This window comes from Balaenoptera physalus, assembly GCF_965194825.1.
Source record: "Balaenoptera physalus genome assembly, chromosome: 2".
Taxonomy (NCBI): Eukaryota; Metazoa; Chordata; class Mammalia; order Artiodactyla; family Balaenopteridae; genus Balaenoptera; species Balaenoptera physalus.
Window position 1 is genome coordinate 122,165,045 of NC_138883.1, and position 23,060 is coordinate 122,188,104.

The 23,060-nt window shown below is 46.7% G+C and overlaps 1 protein-coding gene across 4 annotated transcripts in view; it reads right to left on the bottom strand.

Moving 5' to 3' along the window:
- The window catches only part of LOC309655505 (OTU domain-containing protein 7A), a 381,768-nt gene that overhangs the window by 33,083 nt on the left and 325,625 nt on the right, over nt 1-23,060 (bottom strand). For 3 of the 4 annotated variants that reach the window (XM_082450780.1, XM_082450781.1, XM_082450778.1), the window contains 3 exons: nt 21,942-22,043; nt 18,386-18,513; nt 17,535-17,647 (listed from right to left, as the gene is read on the bottom strand). In XM_082450780.1, the coding sequence (XP_082306906.1) occupies nt 17,535-17,647; nt 18,386-18,513; nt 21,942-22,043 (343 nt within the window). The remainder of the gene's footprint in view (nt 1-17,534; nt 17,648-18,385; nt 18,514-21,941; nt 22,044-23,060) is intronic. The other variant, XM_082450779.1, reaches the window with a different exon arrangement.

Consider the following 23,060-nt stretch of genomic DNA (forward strand, 5'->3'; position numbering starts at 1 on the left):
TGGAACGTTGGCTCGACAACTCTTCAGGCTCCTTTGAGGGGCAAATGGGCTCATGACTGGGATGACACTTTGGAACAGTGACCTGCGCATGTGAGTTACTGTGACGGAGCCCGTTGGTAGAAATCAGCTCCAGCAAAACCAGTCCTGAATATTAACGTCCACTCCTCATCCCAAGGCTTCACATCATCTTCCTGTGAGTTTACTGAGCGAATGCTAGATGCGGGATTGTAAATAGGATCTCACCTCTGGGAAAAAACACTTAAAATCCCTAAAATACTTAGTAATTGGCGTTGACTGTTAAGAAGACTAACACGCAATATAACTGCTTCATCCTCACATCGGGGCATGTCTGAGAGCTTCCTCGCATGCTCTAGGCCACAACACACCTGTTCCCTCTTCTTCAGTGTGTACCTGAGGAGGGGGAATCAGGAGCATAGGGATAACCCCACCCACCCAGTGAAAACCCCCTGAGGAAGACAAGGGGTGACCTGGACAGAGGCTGGGCCAGGCCCCCCTCCTGGTGGGACCAAGAAGCAAGAGTCGGGGAGTGAGGTCCAGATGGCATGGAAGTCGGTGGCAGGAATGAAAAGGCACAGTGCGGATTTGGGGGTGTCCTGGCTCAAACGGCAGCCACAGCCTTAGAGGCCACCCCAGCAAGAGCCAATGTCATAGACAAGGAAGCCGGTCTGGGCAGCCGGTGGGGTCTTGCCCAAGGGCAGTCACCCGGCCACACAGAGGCGCAGCTTGGGTGCAGGCCCCCCAGGACACTTCCCCTGTCCCCCTCCCCAAGGTGAGGTGACCACACCTCCTGTTTTGCTTAGGAAAGTCCTGCTTTATGGGTCGCCAATGGCCAGTGGCCGCTCTCCCTCCTCCAAATGTACCAATTTGCATGATAAATTGTATAGTCATTATCCATGGTGATTATCTGTGGTGACATAGTTATCAGTTTCTGGTGTACCCTCCCATCCAAACGTATAAGCATACATGGATGGACCTAGAGATTATCATACTAAGTGAAGTAAGTCAGAGAAAGATAAATATCATATGATATCACTTATGTGTGGAATCTAAAAAAATGATACAAATGAACTTATTTACAAAACAGAAACAGACCCATAGACATAGAAAACAAACTTATGGTTACCAAAGGGGGAAAGGGGGAGGGATAAATTAGGAGTTTGGAATTAGTATATCTACACTACTATATATAAAATCAGTAAACAATAAGGACCTACTGTATAGCACAGGGAACTATACTCAATATCTTGTAATAACCTATAATGGAAAAGAATCTGAAAGAGAACATATATATACGTACAACTGAATCACTTTGCTGTACACCTGAAACTAACACAACATTGTAAATCAACTATATTTCAATAAAAATTTAAAAAACATAAGCATATATGTGTTTGTGTGTGTGTGCATACACGCACATATATAGGAATATGAATGTACGTGCATATTTAGATTCTATACACATACCCTCCCCCTACATCTAGGTGAAAGGCAGGGCACTACAAGGGCTATTCTGACCCTTGATTTTCCTCTTAACAGTACATCCCAGAGAGGCCTCCGTCATAGTATGTGGGTCTCCTCCCCTCGCACAGCTGCACGGCACTCACTGTGCGTGTCAATGAAAAAATGTTGCCTGCTGTATCCATAAACAGAGGATGCTGCAGCCTTCAAGCTATCACATTACAGCTGACTGGATGGTGAGCCCTGAGGGAACTCAGGATGGAAGAGGACGCCCACCATCAAACCATCAGTCACTGCAGCCACCCCCAATGGTGCACCCTGAGGAGACTGAGGATGAGAAAGCCCAGGATACTGGCCCCAGAGAGCTGAGGTGCATATCAAAGAAATGATTTCAGTGAGTCCAGACTCTTGCATCTTCCCATACATAGAAAAGCACTAAATTCCTTAACTTGAGATGTCTGGTTTTCTTTAGTTAACAGTAATCTTTTGATGTTCTGACTATTTGGTCTTGTTGCAACAACTCCCATATGGTTCCTCCCTTACCTCTTCAGAACAGTCCCTTAGAGTAATCTGAGAGGCTGCCTCCCGGACCTAAGTCCTCAGTTTTGTCTGCCAAACAAAACATAATTCTCAACTTTAAGGTTGTGCATTTTTTTCAGTCGACACATGTGTCACTGGCAGCATTTCTGCCAGTGGTGGGACCCGACCCTTCTCCCAGGCAGGGTTTGGAGCCATGACGACATCTTTGATGGGCTGGCACATAGGTGCAGAGTGGGGCTGGAGAGTCGGCCTGAGGGGCTCACAGGGGCTGAGGCCAGCCGGTGCCCTGCTGTGGGCCTTTGTATCCAGTCAGGAACTGTGTCTGCCCAGACGGGCAGCTTTGCAAAAAGATTTCCTAAGGCACAGTGTAGGCTGCCGGGGCCTTGCTAAACGCTATGGCCTGGGGATCCAGGACGGAAGGATGGTGGCACCCCTGGCACTTTGAGGGGACCAAGAGGGTCTCAGGCTCTGACAGGAGCTTCTCAACAGTGGCCAGGGTAGCCTGGGGGTGAGGACTCATTTCACTGCCTAAAATGAATAAGCTGGGGTCATTTGTGTGACAAATGTTTATTGAGTATCTGCTCTGGGTATAGCACTGTTGCTAGGGGTGTGTGTGTGTGTGTGTGTGTGTGTGTGTGTGTGTGTTCATGTGTGCACACGTATGCAGGTCTAAGCGGTAGAGACAATTAACATATGATCAAACAAATAACTATCAGGTGTTAATAAGCACAGTGGTAAAAAGGGGCTGCTTTAAACAGGAAGGTCAGGGAAGGCTCCCGACAGATGAAGAGCTGGCTTCAATCATATTTTCAATTAGCAATGTCTTTAAAAATTTGACCTGGATTACACATTTGCAAATGTGAGAACTCGTTAGGTGAACAAACATTCTTCCTGCTTGGTTCACTGGTAAAAGTCACAGCACCTTGAGGAATATTTGTAAGAAAGCCTCCTTTTCCACAAGGGGCCAAGCCCTGACCCTGCGGGGTGGGCATCTCCCAGCAGTGGCATGCCACTCACCTTTCCTTAAAAGACTGACTTAAGTTCATATCTCTGAGACTGTACATCAGGTAACCATTTAGGATTCTAGTTATTTCTGAAAAAGTCCAATAAAAAAGAAAGGCAGCAAACATATTATGAAATTATGTAGACACAGCAATGAAATTATGGAAAGTCAGTTACAACATGAGCAGCACACAAGAGAAATAGGGGCCTGGGGTGTCAGTCACTCTGTGGGGGCTGCCCAAGAGTCCTTGAAATGGCCCTCTTCTCTCAGCCTCTTTTACTCTTTGTTCAAACAGCCTCTCAGCCTCCATAACCTGTCTCATCCAATGGTGAGCAAGTAAGCTTTTCTTTTATAAAAGGTTAAAGAACAAAATTGATTATTTTCATCACAAATCTCAGGATAAGTTCTTGATTCTTGCTTTTCATGCCTGTTTTGCATTTGATAAGAGCATGGGTTTATGGTTATGGTCAGTTCCAAGTTCAGATCCTGGCTCTGTCTCTTCTGGGCTGTGGGATGCTGGGAACTGACTTAATTTTCTGAAACTCAGGTTTCTGTCATTGGTGATGATAAGGACAGCTTTGCAGTCCTGCTTGACGCAGAACATAACATAACACATGTGCTCAGTAGACAACACGGCTCTAATTCCTGCCTGATGATGCTATTCTTCCCCATCTCTAGGGAATCCTTATCCTCTAAGAAGGCCAGCCCTCCCTGCACCAGCTCCCAGTCAAAGGCTGTGTGGGAAAATGGTGTGAGCACTCATCCCACGAGGGCTGGCCTTTGCTCCCCGCCTGCTAATGGCTCAGGTCTGGGCACTGGCGTCATGGGCTCCAGGCAGGAATGCCTCCCCTGAGGGTGTGTGGAGGCACAAGTGCTTAGCTCCGTGCCTGCTGCTCCTGGATCTGGCTCTGTAGGTACACACAGCCCCAAGTGGCCAGCACTGAGCTAGGGTTTGGAAAAGAATCAAAAAGAAGCATTGGGTTGGCTGCACCAACAGGATACTGCAGTCTGAAGGGGAGACAATATAAAACATACACAAGCTCTGCATGAGCAGGGTGCAGGACAGGGCTATGTGCACAGTGGTGCATTCTGGCTGGAGGACAGAAAAGGGAGCCCCAGGGAACAAAAAAGTACCTGGGAGGCTTCCCTGGTGGCACAGTGGTTGAGAATCTGCCTGCCAATGCAGGGGACACGGGTTTGAGCCCTGGTCTGGGAAGATCCCACATGCCGTGGAGCAACTGGGCCCGTGAGCCACAATTACTGAGCCTGCGCATCTGGAGCCTGTGCTCCACAAGAGAGGCCGTGATAGTGAGAGGCCCCCACACTGCGATGAAGAGTGGCCCCCGCTTGCCGCAACTGGAGAAAGCCCTCGCACAGAAATGAAGACCCAACACAGCCATAAGAAAAAAAAAAAAAAAAAAAAAAAGTACCTGGAAGATTATAAAAAGAGGGCTTCAGAAAACAATCCTATGAGGTTGTTTATGAACTCCTGGACTCCCCTCTCCCCAACTCTGAGCTGTGCATGGGTGGATCTGTCCTAATCAGTACACCAAAGGCTCTGACGACTTGCTGAAGAGACCCCCGCCCAGGTCACAGACTGCATAATGTGAAGCTTAGCCAAATAGGACAGCAAAGGCTTTGAAAACCACAGCCCAGAGAAGGCAGGTTGAAATTTACAGTATGAACCTACCTGATAAAATTAAAAAGTCAACATTTTTCATAGATTATAAACAAGACTCAGAGTCTCATAAGATCCAAAATGTCCAGGATGCAATCCAAATGTACTCTACATATGAAGAACCACAAAAATCTCAATGCCCAAGGAAGAGAACAATCAAAAGACACCAACTCTGAGTTGGTAGATATCGGAATTATCTGACAAAGATTTTAAAGAAGTCATTATGAAAATGCTCCAATAAGTGATGGAAATTTTAGAACCTAAATATACGACAATTGGAAGAGAAAATTCACTGAATGGACTCAATAGCAGATTGGAGATGAGAAAGAAAAAGGGTCAGTAAATCTGAAGACGGATCAACAGATGACCCAATCTGAAGAAGAGGGAGAGAAAAGATTGACAAAATGAGGATTTCAGTGACTTGTCAGACAATGCCAAAGATGTAATACTCATGTCATCAGGGTCCCAGAAGGAGAAAGAGTACAGTGCCCCTAAAAAGAAAAAAAAAATTTAAATAAATAATGACTGAAAGCTTCCTAAGCTGTGCAAAGATTTACAAACCTATAGATTTAAGAAGCTCAGAGAACTAAAGAGGATAAACCTAAAGAAACCCATGGCCAGACACAACAAAATCAAATTGCTGAAACCTAAGGACAGAGGAAAAATGTTGAAAGCAGCCAGATAAAAGTGACACTCTCAACAGGGGAACAATAATTCAAATGACTGTAGATTTCTCATCAGGAACCACTGGAAGCCAGAAGAAGGGGAAACAAGATTTTTAAAGGATGTTAAACTAGAATTCTATATCCAGTAAAAACATCCTTCAGGTATAAAGGTGAAATAAACATATTCTCAGATTAAGAAAAGGGGATTCATAACCACCAAATCTCCCTAAAAAAATTAAAGGAAAATGTTCAGATTGAAAGAAAATGATACCAGAAGAAATGTTGGAATATCAGAAATGAAGGAAGCACAACAGAAACAGTCATGATCTGCATACATAGTAACAGATTATCCTTTTCCTCTTGAGTTCTTTAATATATATTTGAAGACTCACATTAAAATTATTATATTGGCTGGTGGGGTATTTAAAGTATGTAGATGCAATACATAAGAAAATTATAACATAAAGGAGAAGATAAGGGATGCATATTGTGGCAAAGATTTTGAATTTCACTTGAATTCCAGAAGGGATTGCTTAAAGTTTGTATATTGTAATTACTAGAGCCACCACTTAAAAATTATATGAAGAGATGTTAAAATCACACAAGTTAAATTAAAATAGAATCTTAAAAAATTCAAATAACTGAAACAAGGAAAGGGGAACATAGGAACAAGAAAAACACAAAGGGAAAAAGAGAACAAATAATAAAATGAAAAACCTAAATTCAAGCATGTCAATCATTACATTAAATACAGATTGTTTAAATGCAGCAGTTAAAAGATAGAAATTGTTAGAATCAATAAAAACTATTTGCTGTGTTGAAGAAACTCACTTCAAATATAATGATATAGGTAGGTTAAAGGTAAAAGGATGGAAAATTACAGATCATGAAAATTTTAATCAAGAGAAAACTAGAGAAACTTTATCAATATCAGGCAAAGTAGACTTCAGAGCAAAGAAAACTGCCCCAGATAAAGAGAAATACTACATAATGATAAAAGGATAAAATTCAGTAAGAAGATAGAATAGTCCTAAATGAATGTGGATTTAACAGTAAGACTTCAAAATACTTAGAAGAAAAAACTGACAAAACTGAAAGGAGAAACAGAAACAGCCACAAGTATAATTGTAGGGCTCCAAACTTCTCTCTTGGTAACTGAAAGAACAATTAGACAGAAAATCAGCAAGGGTATAGAAAATTTGAACAAAACCATCAGTCGATTGGATCTAACTGACATCAACAGAATGCTCCATCTAACAAGTACAGAATACATATCTTTTTAAAATGCACATGGAATATTCACAAAGATAGACAATATGCTTACTCCTTAACAAAACTGAACATATTTTAAATAATTTAAATCATACCAATTATGTTCTCAGACCATAGTGAAATTAAACTAGAATTAGTAAAGAAAGACAACAAAAACATATTACACAATACACTTTTAAATAATTCAGTGGTAAAAGAGAAAGTCTCAAGGGAAATTAGAAAATAAGCAGAATGAAAATAAAAATGCAACGTATCAGGGGCTTCCCTGGTGGCGCAGTGGTTGGGAGTCTGCCTGCCAATGTAGGGGACATGGGTTCGGGCCCTGGTCTGGGAGGATCCCACATGCCGCGGAGCAACTGGGCCCGTGAGCCACAACTACTGAGCCTGCACGTCTGGAGCCTGTGCTCCGCAACAAGAGAGGCCGCGATAGTGAGAGGCCTGCACACCGCGATTAAGACTGGCCCCCGCTCACCGCAACTGGAGAAAGCCCTCGCACAGAAACGAAGACCCAACACAGCCAAAAATAAATAAAATAACTAAATAAATAAAATTAAAAAAAAAAAAATGCAACGTATCAAAATTTGTTGTATGCAGCTAAGCAGTTGTTAGAGGGAAATTTATAGCCCCAAAATGCATATATTACAAAAAAGAAAGATCTCAAATGAATAATCTAAGCTTTCACCTGAACAAAGTAGAAAAATTAGTGCAAAATAAACCCAAAGCAAGCAGAAGGAGGGAAACTCTAAAGGTAAGAGCAGAAACCAATGAAATTAAAATCTAAAAATCAATAGGGATAATCAACTGAGCCAAAACTGGTTCTTTTAAAAGAACTTTAATAAAATTGATAGAACTTTAGCAAGGCTGACCAAAAAAAAAAAAAAAGAGAAAGACACTAATTGCTAGTCTGAAAAGAAAGGGAATATCACTAAAGTCTCCCCAAGATATTTATAAGTTAGAAAAGGGAAAATTACAAACAATATTATGAACATAAATTCAACAACTTAGATGAAATGGAACAATTTCTCAAAAATAACAAGCGACCCAAACCTACATATTTCTGTTTTCTGTAACTATTAAAGAAATTGAATTTATAGTTAATAAACTTCTGAAAAGGAAATGTTTGATTGCAGATGATTTCATAGGTTCAGTGAAGTCTACCAAACATTTAAAGAATAAATATTACCAGTTCTGTACAATCTCTTCTAGAAAATAGAAGAGGAGGTAATAGTTCCCAACTTGTTTTATGAGACTAGCATTACTCTGATACCAAAACTAGACAAAGACAGTAGTATATAAAAAGAAAACTACATTCCAATAACCTCCATGGCCACAGATGCAAAAATCCTCAACATAATATTGCCAAATTGAATGAACAAAATAAAAAAGTTCAGTACACCAAGAGAAAGTGGAATTAATCCCTGGAATGCAAAGATTCCCTGCAATGGAATTCCTGGTTCAATATTCAAATATCATTCAATGTAACCCACCACATTAATGGTCTAAAGACAAAAAAAAATCCACATGATCATATTAATTGATGTAGAAATGTATTTGATAAAATTCAACTTTCATTAATGACAGAAACTCTTGACAAAAGGAATAGAAAGAAACTTCCTCAACCTGATAAAAGATACCTACTAAAAACCTAAAACAAACATCATATTGATGAAAGATTTCTGACTAAGACTGGTAACCAGGGAAGGGTGTCCTCTCTCACCATGTCCACTCAACATCATACTAGAAATCCTAGTTAGTGCAATAAGTCAAGAAAAAGAAATAAAAGGCACAGAGATTGGAAAGGAAGAAATAAAACTATCCCTACTCATAGATGATATGAATGTCTATGTGGAAAATCCCAAGGAATCTACAAAAAACCTCTTAGAGTTGATAAATGAGTTTCGTAACATCACAGAATACAAAGTCAAAACAAACATCAAATCACATTTCTATAACTAGCAATGAATAATTGCAGACCCAAATGAAAACACATACACATGTGTATGTACACACACACACACACCCATTTACAATAGCTCCAAATGAAATATTCAGGTATAAATCTAATAAAACATGTATGGAACTTGTGTGCTGAAAATTATAAAATGCTAATGAAACAAATCAAAGAAGATCTAAATAAATGAAGAGACATATAGTGTCTCCCTAATACATGGAAAAAGATGTGTAAGTAGATTCAACATTTTAAAGATTTCAATCCTCCCCAAATTCATGTATAGATTTAATGCAATACCAATAAAAATCCTAGCAGGATAGCTTTCAGATATAGATAAGGTGATTCTATAAATTTGTATGGGAAAGCAAGAAAAAAAAAAGACCAGAAATATTGAAAAAAGAGAATAAAGTTGGAGGAATGATGCTACCCAATTTTAAGACTTATTATAAAGTGACAGTATTCAAGAGGGTGATATTGTCAAAAGCATTGACACATATTTCAATGGAGCATAATAGAGAAACTCCCCTCAAAACCCATATAAATATTGCCTATTGTTTTTTTTTTTTTAAATTTTTATTTATTTATTTATTTTTTATTTATGGCTGTGTTGGGTCTTTGTTTCTGTGCGAGGGCTTTCTCCAGCTGCGGCAAGTGGGGGCCTCTCTTCATCGCCGTGCGTGGGCCTCTCACCATCGCGGCCTCTCCCATTGCGGAGCACAGGCTCCAGACGCGCAGGCTCAGTAATTGTGGCTCACGGGCCCAGCCGCTCCGCGGCATGTGGGATCCTCCCAGACCAGGGCTTGAACCCGCGTCCCCTGCATTGGCAGGCAGACTCCCAACCACTGCACCAACAGGGAAGCCCCAGCCTATTGGTTTTTGAAAAAGGTAAAAGCAATTCAGTGATGAAAGAATAGTCTTTTCAAGAAATGATATTGGAAAGTCGGACATTCATGTGTAAGTAAATGAAACCCTGATCTGTTCTCCATCTCCATAGTTTTGCCTTTTGGATAATGTCATATAAATGACATCATACATACAATATATAACTTTTTGAGACTTTATCCTTTCATGCAAGTTGTTGCATGTATCAATAGTTTGTTTTTAATTCATGAATAGTATTCCATAATATTGATGTACTCCAATTTGTTTATCGATGGACATTTGAGTTATTTCCAGTTTTTGGCAATTATGAGTAGAACTGCTATAAACATTTTACATAGAACTTTGTGTGAATATACATTTTCATTTCTTTGGGGCAGATTTTCTCAATCTTGGCACTATTGAAATTTTGGACCAGATAATTCTTTGTTTTGGGGGCTGTTCTGTGCATTTTAGAAGGTTTAGCAGCATCCCCGCTTCTGCTCATTAGATTCTAGCAGTATCCAGCCCACCCTCCAGTTGTGACAACCAAAATATCTCTAGACCTTGCCAAATGTCCCATGGGGGCAAAATCATCCCTGGTTGAGAACCACAGCTCTAGGGTAAATACTTAGGAGTAGGACTGCTGGGTCATATGGCAAATGTATTTTTAAATTTACAAGAATCTGTCAAACTGTATTCCAGAGTGGCTGTGTCATTTTTACATCACCAACAATGTGATGTAAAATTAGCTTTGCATTCTCACCACCACCTGGTATTGCCAGTATATTTTCTTTTCGACCTTCTTACAGGTATGTAGTGGTTTTAATTTTCATTTCCCGAATGGGGTTTACATTGTATTCTTCAAACTGAGAGGGTCCTGGTTTACTCCATGTCTCCCAGGAGTATAGTGGTTTTTGGATATTGCTTGGTAATTTAAAATAATTCCTCTCATTAATTCATCATGGAACTAATGCTTACAAAGGTTTTCAATATTTGGCAAGGAGGAAAGGGAGACTCAGGGAGGCTGAGTTGGAAAATGCCTTTCTGTACATTCACAGAGAAAGACAACTGATGGTAAAGGTTTAGTCTGTTGTTAATGAAGGCTGGGATCTGAAATGGTACTCCCTTGAAACACATCCTGGAATTGGACTAGAAAACAAAGAGGCCTTATTCTATCACTCACAGAAAAGAGCAAGAACCCAATTCTCTATAAACAGAGACAGAGGCTTCTGAGCCAAGGGGTAGGAGGAAAAGCAGGGACCAGGGAACCTGGGAGGCAGAATACCTGAATTTGAACTATGGCTTTTCCACTCAGTAGATTACCCTGGACAAATCATTTTTATCCTGAATCCAAGTTTCCTCATACTTTAAATGAGAGTTACAATCCTTATCTCACAGGGTTACTGTGATGGCAGAATGAGATAGTGTGTGTGCAAATGCACAGCACATAGCAGACAATTAATACATGTTGAGTTAATGAAAAAATCTTTTTCAGAGCCTATAAAGACAAAGTAAGAAGTTGAATATATTTAGTCTTTGGATTTCATATAATTGTTTTATTTCAAATTAGCCAACCTGGACTGAGTGCCAGGAAGCTGATAGCTTTCTGTCTGATTTATTTCCTTTGATGACATCATTCATTCCATGAATTTAAAGTTAGAATTTTATACCCAGACAAACTATCCACCAAGGGTGAGACAGAATAAAGGCAGATTCAGATATGCAAGGACTCAAAAAAGTCTATCTGCAGTGCACTCTTTCTTGAGAAGCTATAAAGCTTGTCACAGTGTATGCGCTGGGAGACTGCAGGGTTCTGGACTCAGCTCTGGGTCTGCATTCTAGCCCCACCAGTTACAAGCTGGAGGTAAGTCAATTAATCTCTCTGAGCATTAGTTTTCCAATGTACAAAGGAGGATGATGCCTAATTTATAAAGTGGGGATAAAGGGTGTAAGGTGGTGACACTTAGGTAGTATGTAAGGCAGGTAGGTGCCCAGCAGAGGTCCATGCCTTCCTCTCTCCAATCCTCACTGTGTCCAGTGCAATCCTATAAGTTGTTTTTGTGTTCCATTCCCAGAGGTCCAGGCTCCGGAGGTCAGGCTGCAGAGTATACAGTGCAGTAACCCTGACATATAAGCTCACGGGAAGGATCTGCTCTACAGTCAGAGACTCCTGAAAGCCCCTAAAAGCTCCAACGTTTTCAAGACTCAAAGGAATGAATTGCTAAGGGTGGAATATCAGACACAGATGAGCGAGTGTGAGGCGAATGTGATAACCACTACACTACGGACAGTGAGATGAACCAGTGGAAAGTCAGGAAGAAGGGACACATTTCAAGTATTTGGGATGGGCCTTTACAACATACCATATAGGCAGCAGGCAGGCCAACTCACAGGCTGAGTGTGACAATGTCTTAATAAACATTATTTTTACAGTTGTAAAAACTTCTTTCCAAACACTTTCAAACCCATGATTTCACTGCCCCATCCCAATAGCATCAGAGAATGTGGCTGATTGCTTTCATGGCCACAGAGCCTTCTTACTGCTGTGTACTTGTCTATTTGCAATGTGACTTTGCCCCTCCTCTTATTAAGGATGGAGTCTCTTTCTCTGCCCAGAGGCTGGCTCAGCCATGGGACTTGCTTTGGCAAGTGGGACATTAGTAAACACGATGCAAGCAGAGAGTTGAGCTGCACCTCCACAGTGGGGGCTGCCTCCTTCTCCTGCTCTGATCCATATTGTAAGGAGCCTGAGTCTTCTCAAGGATGAAGGCCCCTCTGGACAGAGGCCCAGCGAGAGCCAGAGTTGTGAACCAGGCCATCCTGGACTATGCAGCCCCACCCACACCAACTGCCAGATGCTGCAGCCCCAGGAGCGGCTCCAGGCAATTCCAGACCAGACTGCCGACCCCCAGAATACGAGCAAATCCAGTGGGTCTGCTTTAAGCCACCCAGTTCTGGTGTGGTTTACTCCGCAACCGTCAAAAACCGATACAGCCTGGCAGGGACGTTATTACCAAGTGCATTTTACATCTGAACAACATGGACGCTCAGAGAGCTTGGGAGACGGGCCTGAGATCACACGCCCAGCCTGGGACTCTAACCCAGGCCATCTGAGTCTGGGCCTCTGGTCGGGGTCCACCAGGCATCCCCACTTCCTAGTTCTCAGTTGCCTTGAAACCAGATGAAGCACCCAGAGGCCACCACTAACTAACTGCTTTCAGAGATTTTACCAGTTTTGGAACAAGTAATGGATTCCTCCCGTTGCACACTCACCCTCTTCCCCCAGTGTCCGGCGTGGGGGCCAGTGCTGCACGTGCCAGCCGGGTACGGGCAACTTCACCTCAGCACTGCTTTCCCTGCAGACCTGCATGACTTAGGGTGGACTTATTTTCTTCTCTCCCCCGTGTCTTCCTTTTCCTTCTGGGGAGCAGCCCTCTTCCCCATGGCCCCACTAGCAGCCCTGGTGACGGGCGAGCCTAGTTCACCTTTGGTGGAGGGGCTGTAAACCCCAGCAGCAGTGTGGAGGAGGTCACACTTCACACGTCGTGCCTCAGAGGGTCTCTGGAGGAGCGGCAGCACAGAACATCTGATTTCTCATTTTAGCCACAGAGAAACGGGCACGTTTTGATTTGCAAGTAGGAGCAGCAGAGAGAACGGGTCCTGTAGTTCTGAGTGCGCCTGCGTGGAAGCCCCCGCCTCCGCCTGCCTCGGCTCTCACCATGTTTGCCGCGTCTGCGGGTGCAGGTGCCATCCCATCTTTCTCACACATCTGAACTCAGCAGGGAGCTCACACTGGCCTTGCCTTCCTGAGGTCTTGGAGGGCGTCCTGCTCTGTGGTCATCAGTCCTAAGCAGCCTGTTCACGGTGGCTCTCTGGCTGATGGCCCGTCCTGCCCGGACCCCAGCCTGGTCTCCACCCTTCTCCGTGGGCAAGTCGTGGACAGGCCTCCCTGCCTCCAGGTTCTCCTGCTGGGGCTTGGCCAGTGAGCCTGGGGACCGGCCACTGCGAGTCATGCAAGAGGAAGGCAGGAAGCAGGCCAAGCGCATCCCTGGGTCTGGCCCTTGGTCCCTTCCGGCCTCTTCAGATACTTAACCTGGTTGCTTTCTGGAAAAAAAATGATACTGGGCCAGTGTCCATGCTGGGAGCCGCAGTGTGGCGTCTGTCTCCATCTGTCCCAGGGCCAGGCGGCCAGGGGCTGGCTGGGCAGGAGCAGTGCTTGTACTTGTCACTCACCACGGGGGCCAGGTTCCCAGGGCGTGGGGGGAACACGAGGAAAGCCACTGTAGTTTTTCTTGCCATTGTACCTGCAAATGCACTCATTTGCCCAGCTCTCTCCTTTCCTCAGGATAAACTCTGGGGAATCTGTGTGGCCTTTCTGGTCACTTTTCCTAGTTCTGTTCAGGGGGCTATCACATCAGCCCTGAGCCGAGCCCACGGCAGGCCTAGCCGGTTCTTCTCTGTTTCTCACTTCACCTCTTCCCCGTTCTCTGGCAGCACCTGTGACCCCTGAGGGGCCAGTGCAGGCCAGACAGGAGAGGCCAGAGGGCAGCCAAGGCCATCTTGGCTCTCCTCCTTTGGGTGCCCGCTGGGCTTGGGGGAGGTCCTAATGCTGAATCCATTTCCAAGGACGTGCTTTTGCAGGTCTTCAGACCTCCCCTCAGCTGAGGGTCTCTGCCCTCCATTCCCTGGACAGAGGTGGTGGTGCCCCAAGCCAATGGCTGCGCCCGCCCTTCAGGCCTGACCTCTGGGCTTCTCCCTCACAGGCAGAGTCCTGAAGACAGTGTGGCCCAGGCCTCCTCCCAGGATTCACGCTCAGTCTCCGCAACCCTGGAGCCCCAGGGATGCTCTCCATCCCTCAGCTCAACATGAGGAGGGGACCCTCTTCCCCTCCCCAAGAGAAGACAGAGGCAAAATGCAGAGATGCTGACAACTTGCTCAAGAAAAGTCTCTCTTTTGGACTTTTGCACCCCAAGAGGAGGTGGACCCCCCAGCAGGGGTACACCTCCTGGAAGGAGGAAACAGTCCTGTTCTCTGTGGTGTGACCGCATAAGAGCTCTCCAGGGAGGAGGAAGATGTGGGGAGGTCCCGTGAGAGTGACTAAAAGCCTCTGTGAGGTCTCTCTCACAGAGCTCAAATGTTACCATGGTAACGCGTCAGAACCAAAACAGCCTTGGATCTAGAAGCTCCCCACCTGCGTCTGGGATCTACCTGCTGCTGTGGGTCCAGGTGACCATCTGGAGCCCACACACAGCCCTGCAGGCTGCAGTTATTGGGCCAGAAAACCCTGTGCCCTCCACATATATACAATGGAATATTACTCAGCCATAAAAAGAAACAAAATTGAGTTATTTGTAGTGAGGTGGATGGGCCTAGAGTCTGTCATACAGAGTGAAGTAAGTCAGAAAGAGAAAAATAAATACCGTATGCTAGCACATATATATGGAATCTAAAAAAAAAAGAAAATGGTCATGAAGAACCTAGGGGCAAGACAGGAATAAAGACGCAGACCTACTAGAGAATGGACTTGAGGATACGGGGAGGGGGAAGGGTAAGCTGGGACAAAGTGAGAGAGTGGCATGGACATGTATACACTACCAAACGTAAAATAGATAGCTAGTGGGAAACAGCCGCATAGCACAGGGAGATCAGCTCGTTGCTTTGTGACCACCTAGAGGGGTGGGATAGGGAGGGTGGGAGGGAGACGCAAGAGGGAAGAGATATGGGGATATATGTATCTGTATAACTGATTCACTTTGTTATAAAGCAGAAACTAACACACCATTGTAAAGCAATTATACTCCAATAAAGATGTTAAAAACAAACAAACAAACAAAACAAAAAAACCCTGTGCCCTGGCTTGGGAGGGCATGGGGTGGGGGAGGATTGGAGCCCCTGGGACCATTTAAAATCCAGGAGAAACCAGACATGGGGCTGGGACACCACCTGCAGAGCATTTCTGTGCCATGATCTGTGCAGAGCGACAGGCAAGGGGATGCTCCCGAGGCCCTGGCAGGTGCCAGAATCCTGTCTGCACCCGGGGTTGCCCACCCAGCACCTCTCATGGAAGAGGACACTAGTGGCCAGCATGATGTTTACCTGCTCTCCAAACCTGCTGGTCCAAGTTGCATGGAGAGAACTTAAAAAAACCAGGGCGGGAGTTCCCTGGTGGCCTAGTGGTTAGGATTCCAGGCTTTCATTGCCGTGACCCGGGTTCAATCCCTGGTCAGAGTTGCGTGGTGTGGCCAAAAACACTTCCATCTTTACAACTGAAACCAAACTAATGGTGAAGGGGTCCTGCGAGGAGGGGGACATTTGGAGGCACAGGGCAGCTACCATCGGGTTGGCAGGTCTCAGCAATGCCCGAGAGCTGGGCGAGTGGTCAGCTGGTCCAGCATCTTCTCCCCTGACCCCATATCTTTAGGGCTTAAGGAGTGGGAGAAAGAGGAGGGGACAGTAGGGAACACAGCCGCTGCCCATCACCTAGGGGCCTCTATGTGGTGGTCCTGCCTCGACCTTGGCAAACCCGAGTCCCTGTGAGGGGCGACAGGGACAAACAGATGTCGGATGCTGCCTGCCCCCACTCTCCTGCTCTGAGTCCTCTGGGGTCCCAGAGAGCAGCAGCAGTGCCCAGGCCATGGCCTTAGGAGTCAGATGGCCTAAACCAGCCATGTGACTGTCAGTCAAGTGCCTGCTGGATGGGAGGACTCGGGGGGGACACAGTATGTGGCGACTGTGACCTGTTATTCTTATCATTACTGCTGTCATTCCCCACATCTTCCCCACCCTGGAAGAGTCACCAGGCAGGATCCAATGTACCAGCATCTACAGAGCAGCAGGGACTGGAGGGACAGTGGGGAAAAGGATGGCGCGGAACCCTTTAGACGCATCCTAGGCAAGACTCAGCAGTGTGCAAAAGTAGAGAGCAGGCTTTTCAGGAATGGATTGAGTCTTTAGGATATTTGTCCCAAAATGTCCTAAACAAGACAGACTTTTGGTGTTGACAAGTCTCCCGATTAAAACAAAGAGACAGGAACTTCCCTGGCTGTCCAGTGATTGAGACTTTGCCTTCCAATGCAGGGGGTGTGGGTTCAATTCCTGGTTGGGGAATTAAGATCCCACATGCTTCGGGGCCAAAAAACCAAAATGTAAAACAGAAGCAATGTTGTAACAAATTCAATACTGACTTTAAAAGTGGTCCACATAAAAAAACACAAAAAAACAAAGTGACAAAACAACCCTGTAGGAATAGTGTTTACGGGCTTCTTTATCATCTCTAAGCCTTGTCTTTGAAGGGCCTCTGTCTGGTGCCGGCCTGGAAAGTGCTAGGTCCTGCTGCAGGGGCTGAGGACCCAGATGCAGAGATGCATGGGGGCAGGGTGGGGCCTGGGATGCACTGCCGGCAGGGGCTGTCTAGAGCCTCTGATCCTTTCTTGGGTCTCCCCGCTGTCAACAAGCATCCTCTCTTGTGTTTGGCTGAGACTCTTTCTGTGGGGTGACAACCTGGCCCTCGGTTTCAAAAAGCTGGGGCCAAAGGGGCTGTAGCTGCCCTGTTGGCTGCATCTTCATTCCCACATGGGGACGGTCCAGCCGTGTCTGCAGGAAGAACAGCCACTGCCCACGTGTGCAGAGCAGTAGAGCCTGGGTGCCAGGAACATGCAGGATGTCCCTGGAGCCCATCTGGGAGACACTGGGCTCGCCTAACCATCTTCTGTTTCACTGTGACTTCTTAAAGCCAGAAATTAGATGTTCAGATGAAAAAACCCAAATCAGCAGCCTGAGGCTTCAGAGCCTGGTGAGTGCGTGGGCAGTGTGGGCCCTTCCCAGACTGGCTGGGTGGTGAGTCCCTCCCTGCTGTGGTGTCGGGGGGCACATGTGAGCTCATGAGATGCACATGGGGACTGTGCACACTTTCCCCCAAACATCTGGCAGGGTCCTGCTGTCCCCCACCACCTGCCCTGCATCCTTGGTAGAATCTAAGGTCTGAAGGCGGGAGTCCTCCTCATGTCGCTCCCAGCTTGGGGGTCCCTCAACCTCCCCAACTTCCCGTGCCGCTGGGGGTGGGGGCACGGCCGGGGCAGCACTTACCCCCCGCCCGAGCCGCCGTTCTTGCTGAAGTGTGTGCGCGGCTCACTGGAGGCCAGCTTCAGCAGCTCTGTCCACTCCCGCTCCCACTCCTCCTCCGTGTACACCAGCCCTGACTGGCACAAAGGGGGGCGAGCTCAGGAGGTGGCGGCCGCTCCTTACCCTCCACCCAGGTGAGCCTGGCCAAGAGGCTGACCTGCCGGTTTCATCAGCCCCTGGGCCTGGGGCACCTGTTAGTGGCCGAGGACCATCCCCATTTGCTCTGACAGAATTTGTTCAGAACCCCCAATCTCCAACCTCCATGCCGTTGGGAGTCCACCCAGCAATAGGGGTCATTCCCAGGGGTGAGAACGACCAATGTAACTGGTACGTGCACCGGGCGGGGCGCCGACCACTGACACGTGTGCAGGGACTGGGGCAGACCCATCTTCAAGGGCTTCCAGGCCAGCAAAGGGCCAGTGCTCACCGAGGTTCAGGGATGAGCATTCCCTTTGGACTGAGCACACACACTGGGGCTGGGGCCATGGGCCGTGCCAGGGCCAATCTGTGGCTGCACCAGCAGTGACCTGACGGGTGACCATCTAATTCACCATTCAGGTCGGGACAGCCTTGCCAGTGAAGGCGATTGGTTTTCATAATTACACCAGGACGGGGGGAGGAAATGGACGTCTGGTCGCTGTGGGCAAGGCCTGACTGTTGCAATGTGCTCCTCTTTAGCGGGTCTGAGTCGGGGATGGAGCCATTGCTGCTGATCTCACAAGACAGACTTGGCCTCGGGGCCCAGATCCGGACCCTGCCCTGGCTTTGGTCACGCGCGGCGTGGTCCCGGCTCTGCCACGCCGACAGGTACCTACCTCCTTGTTCTGCTGCGTCTGCTGCCACCTCCATCTTCGCTTCAGGGCCTCCCTCTCGGCCCCCGTCCTCATCATGGTGTAGAGAGCTTTCCGCAAAACCAGGTCCCGGTCGTGAAACCCCCACATTCCTGCAGCCGGGAGGCCCGTGAGGAGCAGAGGAGAGAGGAGGGACGTGAGGAGGAGGGGGGCAGGCCAGCAGGCGCTGAGAGCACCACCACCTTCCAGCCTGGGCCCCCGCAGCTGTGTGAGCAGATTAACTCAGTACCCAGCTGTTCAGGCCTCACGATTAGCAAGCAGCTGCCCTCTGTGCTCCCTTGTGACGTTTCCCGTGGATGCAGGCAGCAGTGAAGGAGCACAGACCCTCCTTAGAGCAACAACAGTTTCGCTAAGCGCTGCCTGTCTCAGGGGCCCTTGGCAGGCTGCCCTCAACCTCTCAGGTTTGCTCTGAGGGATATAATGTTTGTGGTCTGGGCCTTGTGTTCGAGTGGGGGAGAGCCTGTGGGGACAATCGGTGATGTGTCCTCACACAGGGCCCAGAGCCAGGATGGCAGTCAGACTCCGGCTTCGTCGGGGGTCTGCCGCATCTGACGTCTGTAGCCCTGAGGCATCTCAGCACATATCTGGGGCCCGCGGAGAGCACCTGCTTCTGAAGGAACTGCCCCCCCCGGCCTGTGCTGGGTGCCCAGGGGTCAATAAAGACAAACCAGCATCTCTGAGTACGCCTTTGGCGCAGCTCAGAAGTGGCCAAGAAACCCAACCAATGGAAGAAGCATCGTGGAAGAGAGATGCAGCTCTGGCTACAGGGAGAGAGTGGGGGAATTCATTCATTCATTCATTTGTTTAATTGAATACCATTAATTCCACTTAATTCCATACTTATTTCACAGTAGGGGTGAGGCACCATTCTAAGTGCTGGGAATATCCACAGCAGCAATGAGGACAGACTAAATTCCTAAAACCTCACGGAGCCCACGCTGAGGGGAGGAGAGGCAGGCATCGAATTAGCATGTAACACCCTATGTTGCGGGTAGCAGAACTGTCAGGGGGATGTAGCAGGCCAAGAGGACAGAGTGGTGGGTGGTTTGGTCACGGCGTGAGTGGAGACATCGGAGCAAAGACTTGAGTGGTGAAAGACGGGGCTGAGTCACAGGAAAAGGCCACGGCTGGCCCCGAGGAGGCCCACGTGGCATACGAGGGAGGGAAAGGTGGCTGGAGCTGGGATGGAGGGGAAGAGGTGGAGACTGGAAAGGTGGACTTGAAGTGAGCTGGGACCCCCTGGAGAGCTTTCAGAGAGCAGTGACCCACACTGACTGATGATCAAAAGGCCAAACTGGCTGTACATCCTTTAGTGCAAAGACACGCGGATAACCTTGGGCTGCTGTGGGCTTTCTGTCCAGGGAGGCTTTGGTCTTTTTCTGCAGCACAGACAGAGGGAGGTGGCTATCAACACTCCTTTTATGAACAGGCTGAGCCGAGCTTTCTCATCCCTCAGACCTGCCTGCAGCCTCCTCCCAGGCAGGGCAAGTCCTGGGTCCAGTCTACAGGCCATGGCTCCTTGTTTGGGTCTCTCTTGCAAAGAGGGTCTCCTTGTCCCATACATGTTTGCCCACAAGCCTGACCCCAGGATTACCGTCATTTCTATGTGTGCCCCACACCCTAAGTCAATGCCAGGGCTGGTCAGCAGGTCCAGTAAGCACTGCTGGTGAGTGTGGCATGGCCACTTCCGGCAGTCCTGCTCCTGTGGGGTTCAGCAATTTGAGTACAAAAGGGGAACAAAGTACTGGGAGAAAAGAACCAACAGGCCACGAGTCCCAGGCTCAGTCTTGGCCCAGCCTCTCTTGCAGCTGGAGTGAGGGCCACCTGCAGAAGGCTTTCTCTTCCCAGGCAGACCTGGAGGGCCTGCTGTGCTCACGGGGAAACACATGCCATCAGACAGGACCACAGTGGCGTGTGGCCATCTGGTTTGTGGCCTTATCCACCCATGGCCATGCCGGGGACAGTGCCTCTGCATGCTGCAGTTTCAGAAGGACAAAGGCATTTCCATGCCTGAAACTTTGCAAAGAGGCTGCTGGTTGACACAGAGAGATCTCTTCTTTCATTTTCCTTCTCCAGGTTTTATACAGAACAAGGTGAAATAAGTTCCATAAGAGGGAGATAGTGAATACATTACGATGGAATAGGACACAACTAGCAAAAATATGTTTTTGAAGAACAGCATGGAAAATTCTCAATACAATTTTAAGGGAAAAATGTTGGATTCCAAACTGTGAACACTGTGAGATCCTAATTTCACTGGAAGAATAGACAAAAGTGTGGAAGACAATATACCAAAATGTTAAAAGCAGCCATCGCTGGGCAGTGGGATTGCTGATTGCTATTTTACTATGATGAATGTGGCGTCAACAGACAGAAATGCATTAGTTTTGAAAGGGAGGAGGTGGGTGGGTACCCTTGTCTTCCCCATCACCCCTTGTCAAGCCCATGGAATGTGGGATGTTCCCTTTGCTCTTGGGCTCCATCCTCCTCTGGGCATCTCGGGGCCCTTTCCAGGTCCCCTCATTTCCCTCTAAGACTTTTCAGGCTCATCTCAGCCCACCTCTTACAGAACAGGCCTCACTACAGGTCTGAAGCGAGGACTGGGGTGTCCTTGCTCTGGGACACAGCATCGGGTTAAGGTCATGTTTACCTGGGGAGGCGAGTTTGACCAACAAGGACCATACTCTTGTTGGAGGGGCCCATCCCTGGAGAGGGCCTTCTTACTGCAGGACTGATAAGGCGCCACTGGCACTGATACTGGGGTCTCCGGCACAAATCCAGTTCTGCCTGTGTTGTAAGCCTGGGTCCAGAGGGGTTAAGTGAGCTTCCAGAAAGTCTACTGTGACCTTCCATCATCCAAATATTGCCACCCACACTTGTGCATTTGCTGGTGTCGCTTTTTGTAACCAGGAAGCTCACATCTCTGTTGGAGGAGGTTGCTGACCTCTCTGTGGTGTATTCTGACTGTGCCATGTTATTTACCCAAGCAGTACCTATGTCTGTCTTTTTGTCAGTCTGAGTGCATCAGCTGCAGTCAGTGTGGTGGCCCCAGACCTACCCAACCTCATGCACTGCTCCCCAGACTTCCTGCTCGAGCCCAACAGGGCTTAGCCCAGACCCCAAACACCATGTTAATTTCTGCCTTTCTGCTTTATCTATGTGGTCTCCCTGCCTGGAAGGTCCTTTTTCATAGTCTTTCAAGTTCTTCAAGTCTCAGTAAAATCTCACCTCCTCCAGGAAGTCCTCTTTGAATGCTCTAGATAATGATGTCTAATGCCCATCCCTGCAGCTCTGCTCAGGCCTCCTTCTATCAGGACAGGTCTTTTCTCGTGTGTGCTCTATGTCCCCACCAAGCCTGCCAGCTGCTTGACAAGAAGGGCAGGGATTGTTGGCTCCATCCCTTGGGGACTCTTCCAGATGACAGTGATGCATGTGGCTCTACTTAGTATATGATTGTCCTTTAATGACGCACAGAGCAGGCCTGGGCACTGCCACCCTCTGTCTACACTGTGGGGCTTACCCAGTGAGGCAGCGTGTAAAAGGCAGTTCCCGTCCCCTGTCGTGGCCAAAGGAAGAAGCCGTTTACAGCTCGTGCACACGGTGGACCACCAGTTCAGGCGACCTGGAACAGAAGCTCACGTTTAGAATCCCAGGACAGGCAGGGATGTTTGCTAAGTAAGCTTAAACATCGGCGGATGATTTTCTAGAGGATTCTAGAGAACTTCATTGGTAAGGTGGAGGGTTATGGCTACTTATTCTCAAAAAAATATATAGATTTTTTTCCTCTCTAAGATAAAAAACGGCCAAATTCTCCCATCAACTAGCAAGAAACTCAAGACTAAAGCCTTCTCTCCTTGAATCTGGTAACACATTTTACACAAAATGTAAAATTTTTCTTTGTGTAATTTCCTTGAACACAGTTTCCCCTCCCAAAAGTTATTTTTCTAAAAAAATACCATCCTTCTTTGTTGATGCATACATACCTTTGAGAGTATGGTTTATATTTAATTTTTTAAATTGATGTATAGTTGATGTACAATGTTCCAGGTGTACAGCAAGGTGGTTCAGTTATACATACGTGTGTGTGTATATATATATATATATATATATATATATATATATATATATATATATACATATTCTTTTTCAGATCCTTTTCCATTATAGGTTATTACAAGATATTGCATATATTTCCCTGTGCTATACAGTAGGTCCCTGTTGTTTATCTATTTTATATACAGTAGTGTGTATCTGTTAATCCCAGACTCCTAATTTATCCCCCCTTTCCTCTTTGGTAACCATAAATTTGTTTTCTGTGTCTCTATTTCTGTTTTGTAAATAAGTTCATTTGTATTATTATTTTTTTTAGATTCTACATATAAATGATGTCGTGATATTTGTCTTTGTCTGGCTACATTTAATTTTATACATCAAAACCGCTGTAGCTATTTTGGTAGAGTCATGTTAAATTTCATCAACACATCTCGAGACTTCTGCTTGCAGGAAGACAGAGTAGACATCCTCTCCGCTACCCTTTCTACTAACTACAACTAAAACCCCTGGACATTACATATAAAACAACATGGGAAGACTGAAAGGTGGAGAGAAGAAGGCAGACTGGCTAGAAACCTCAGGACTT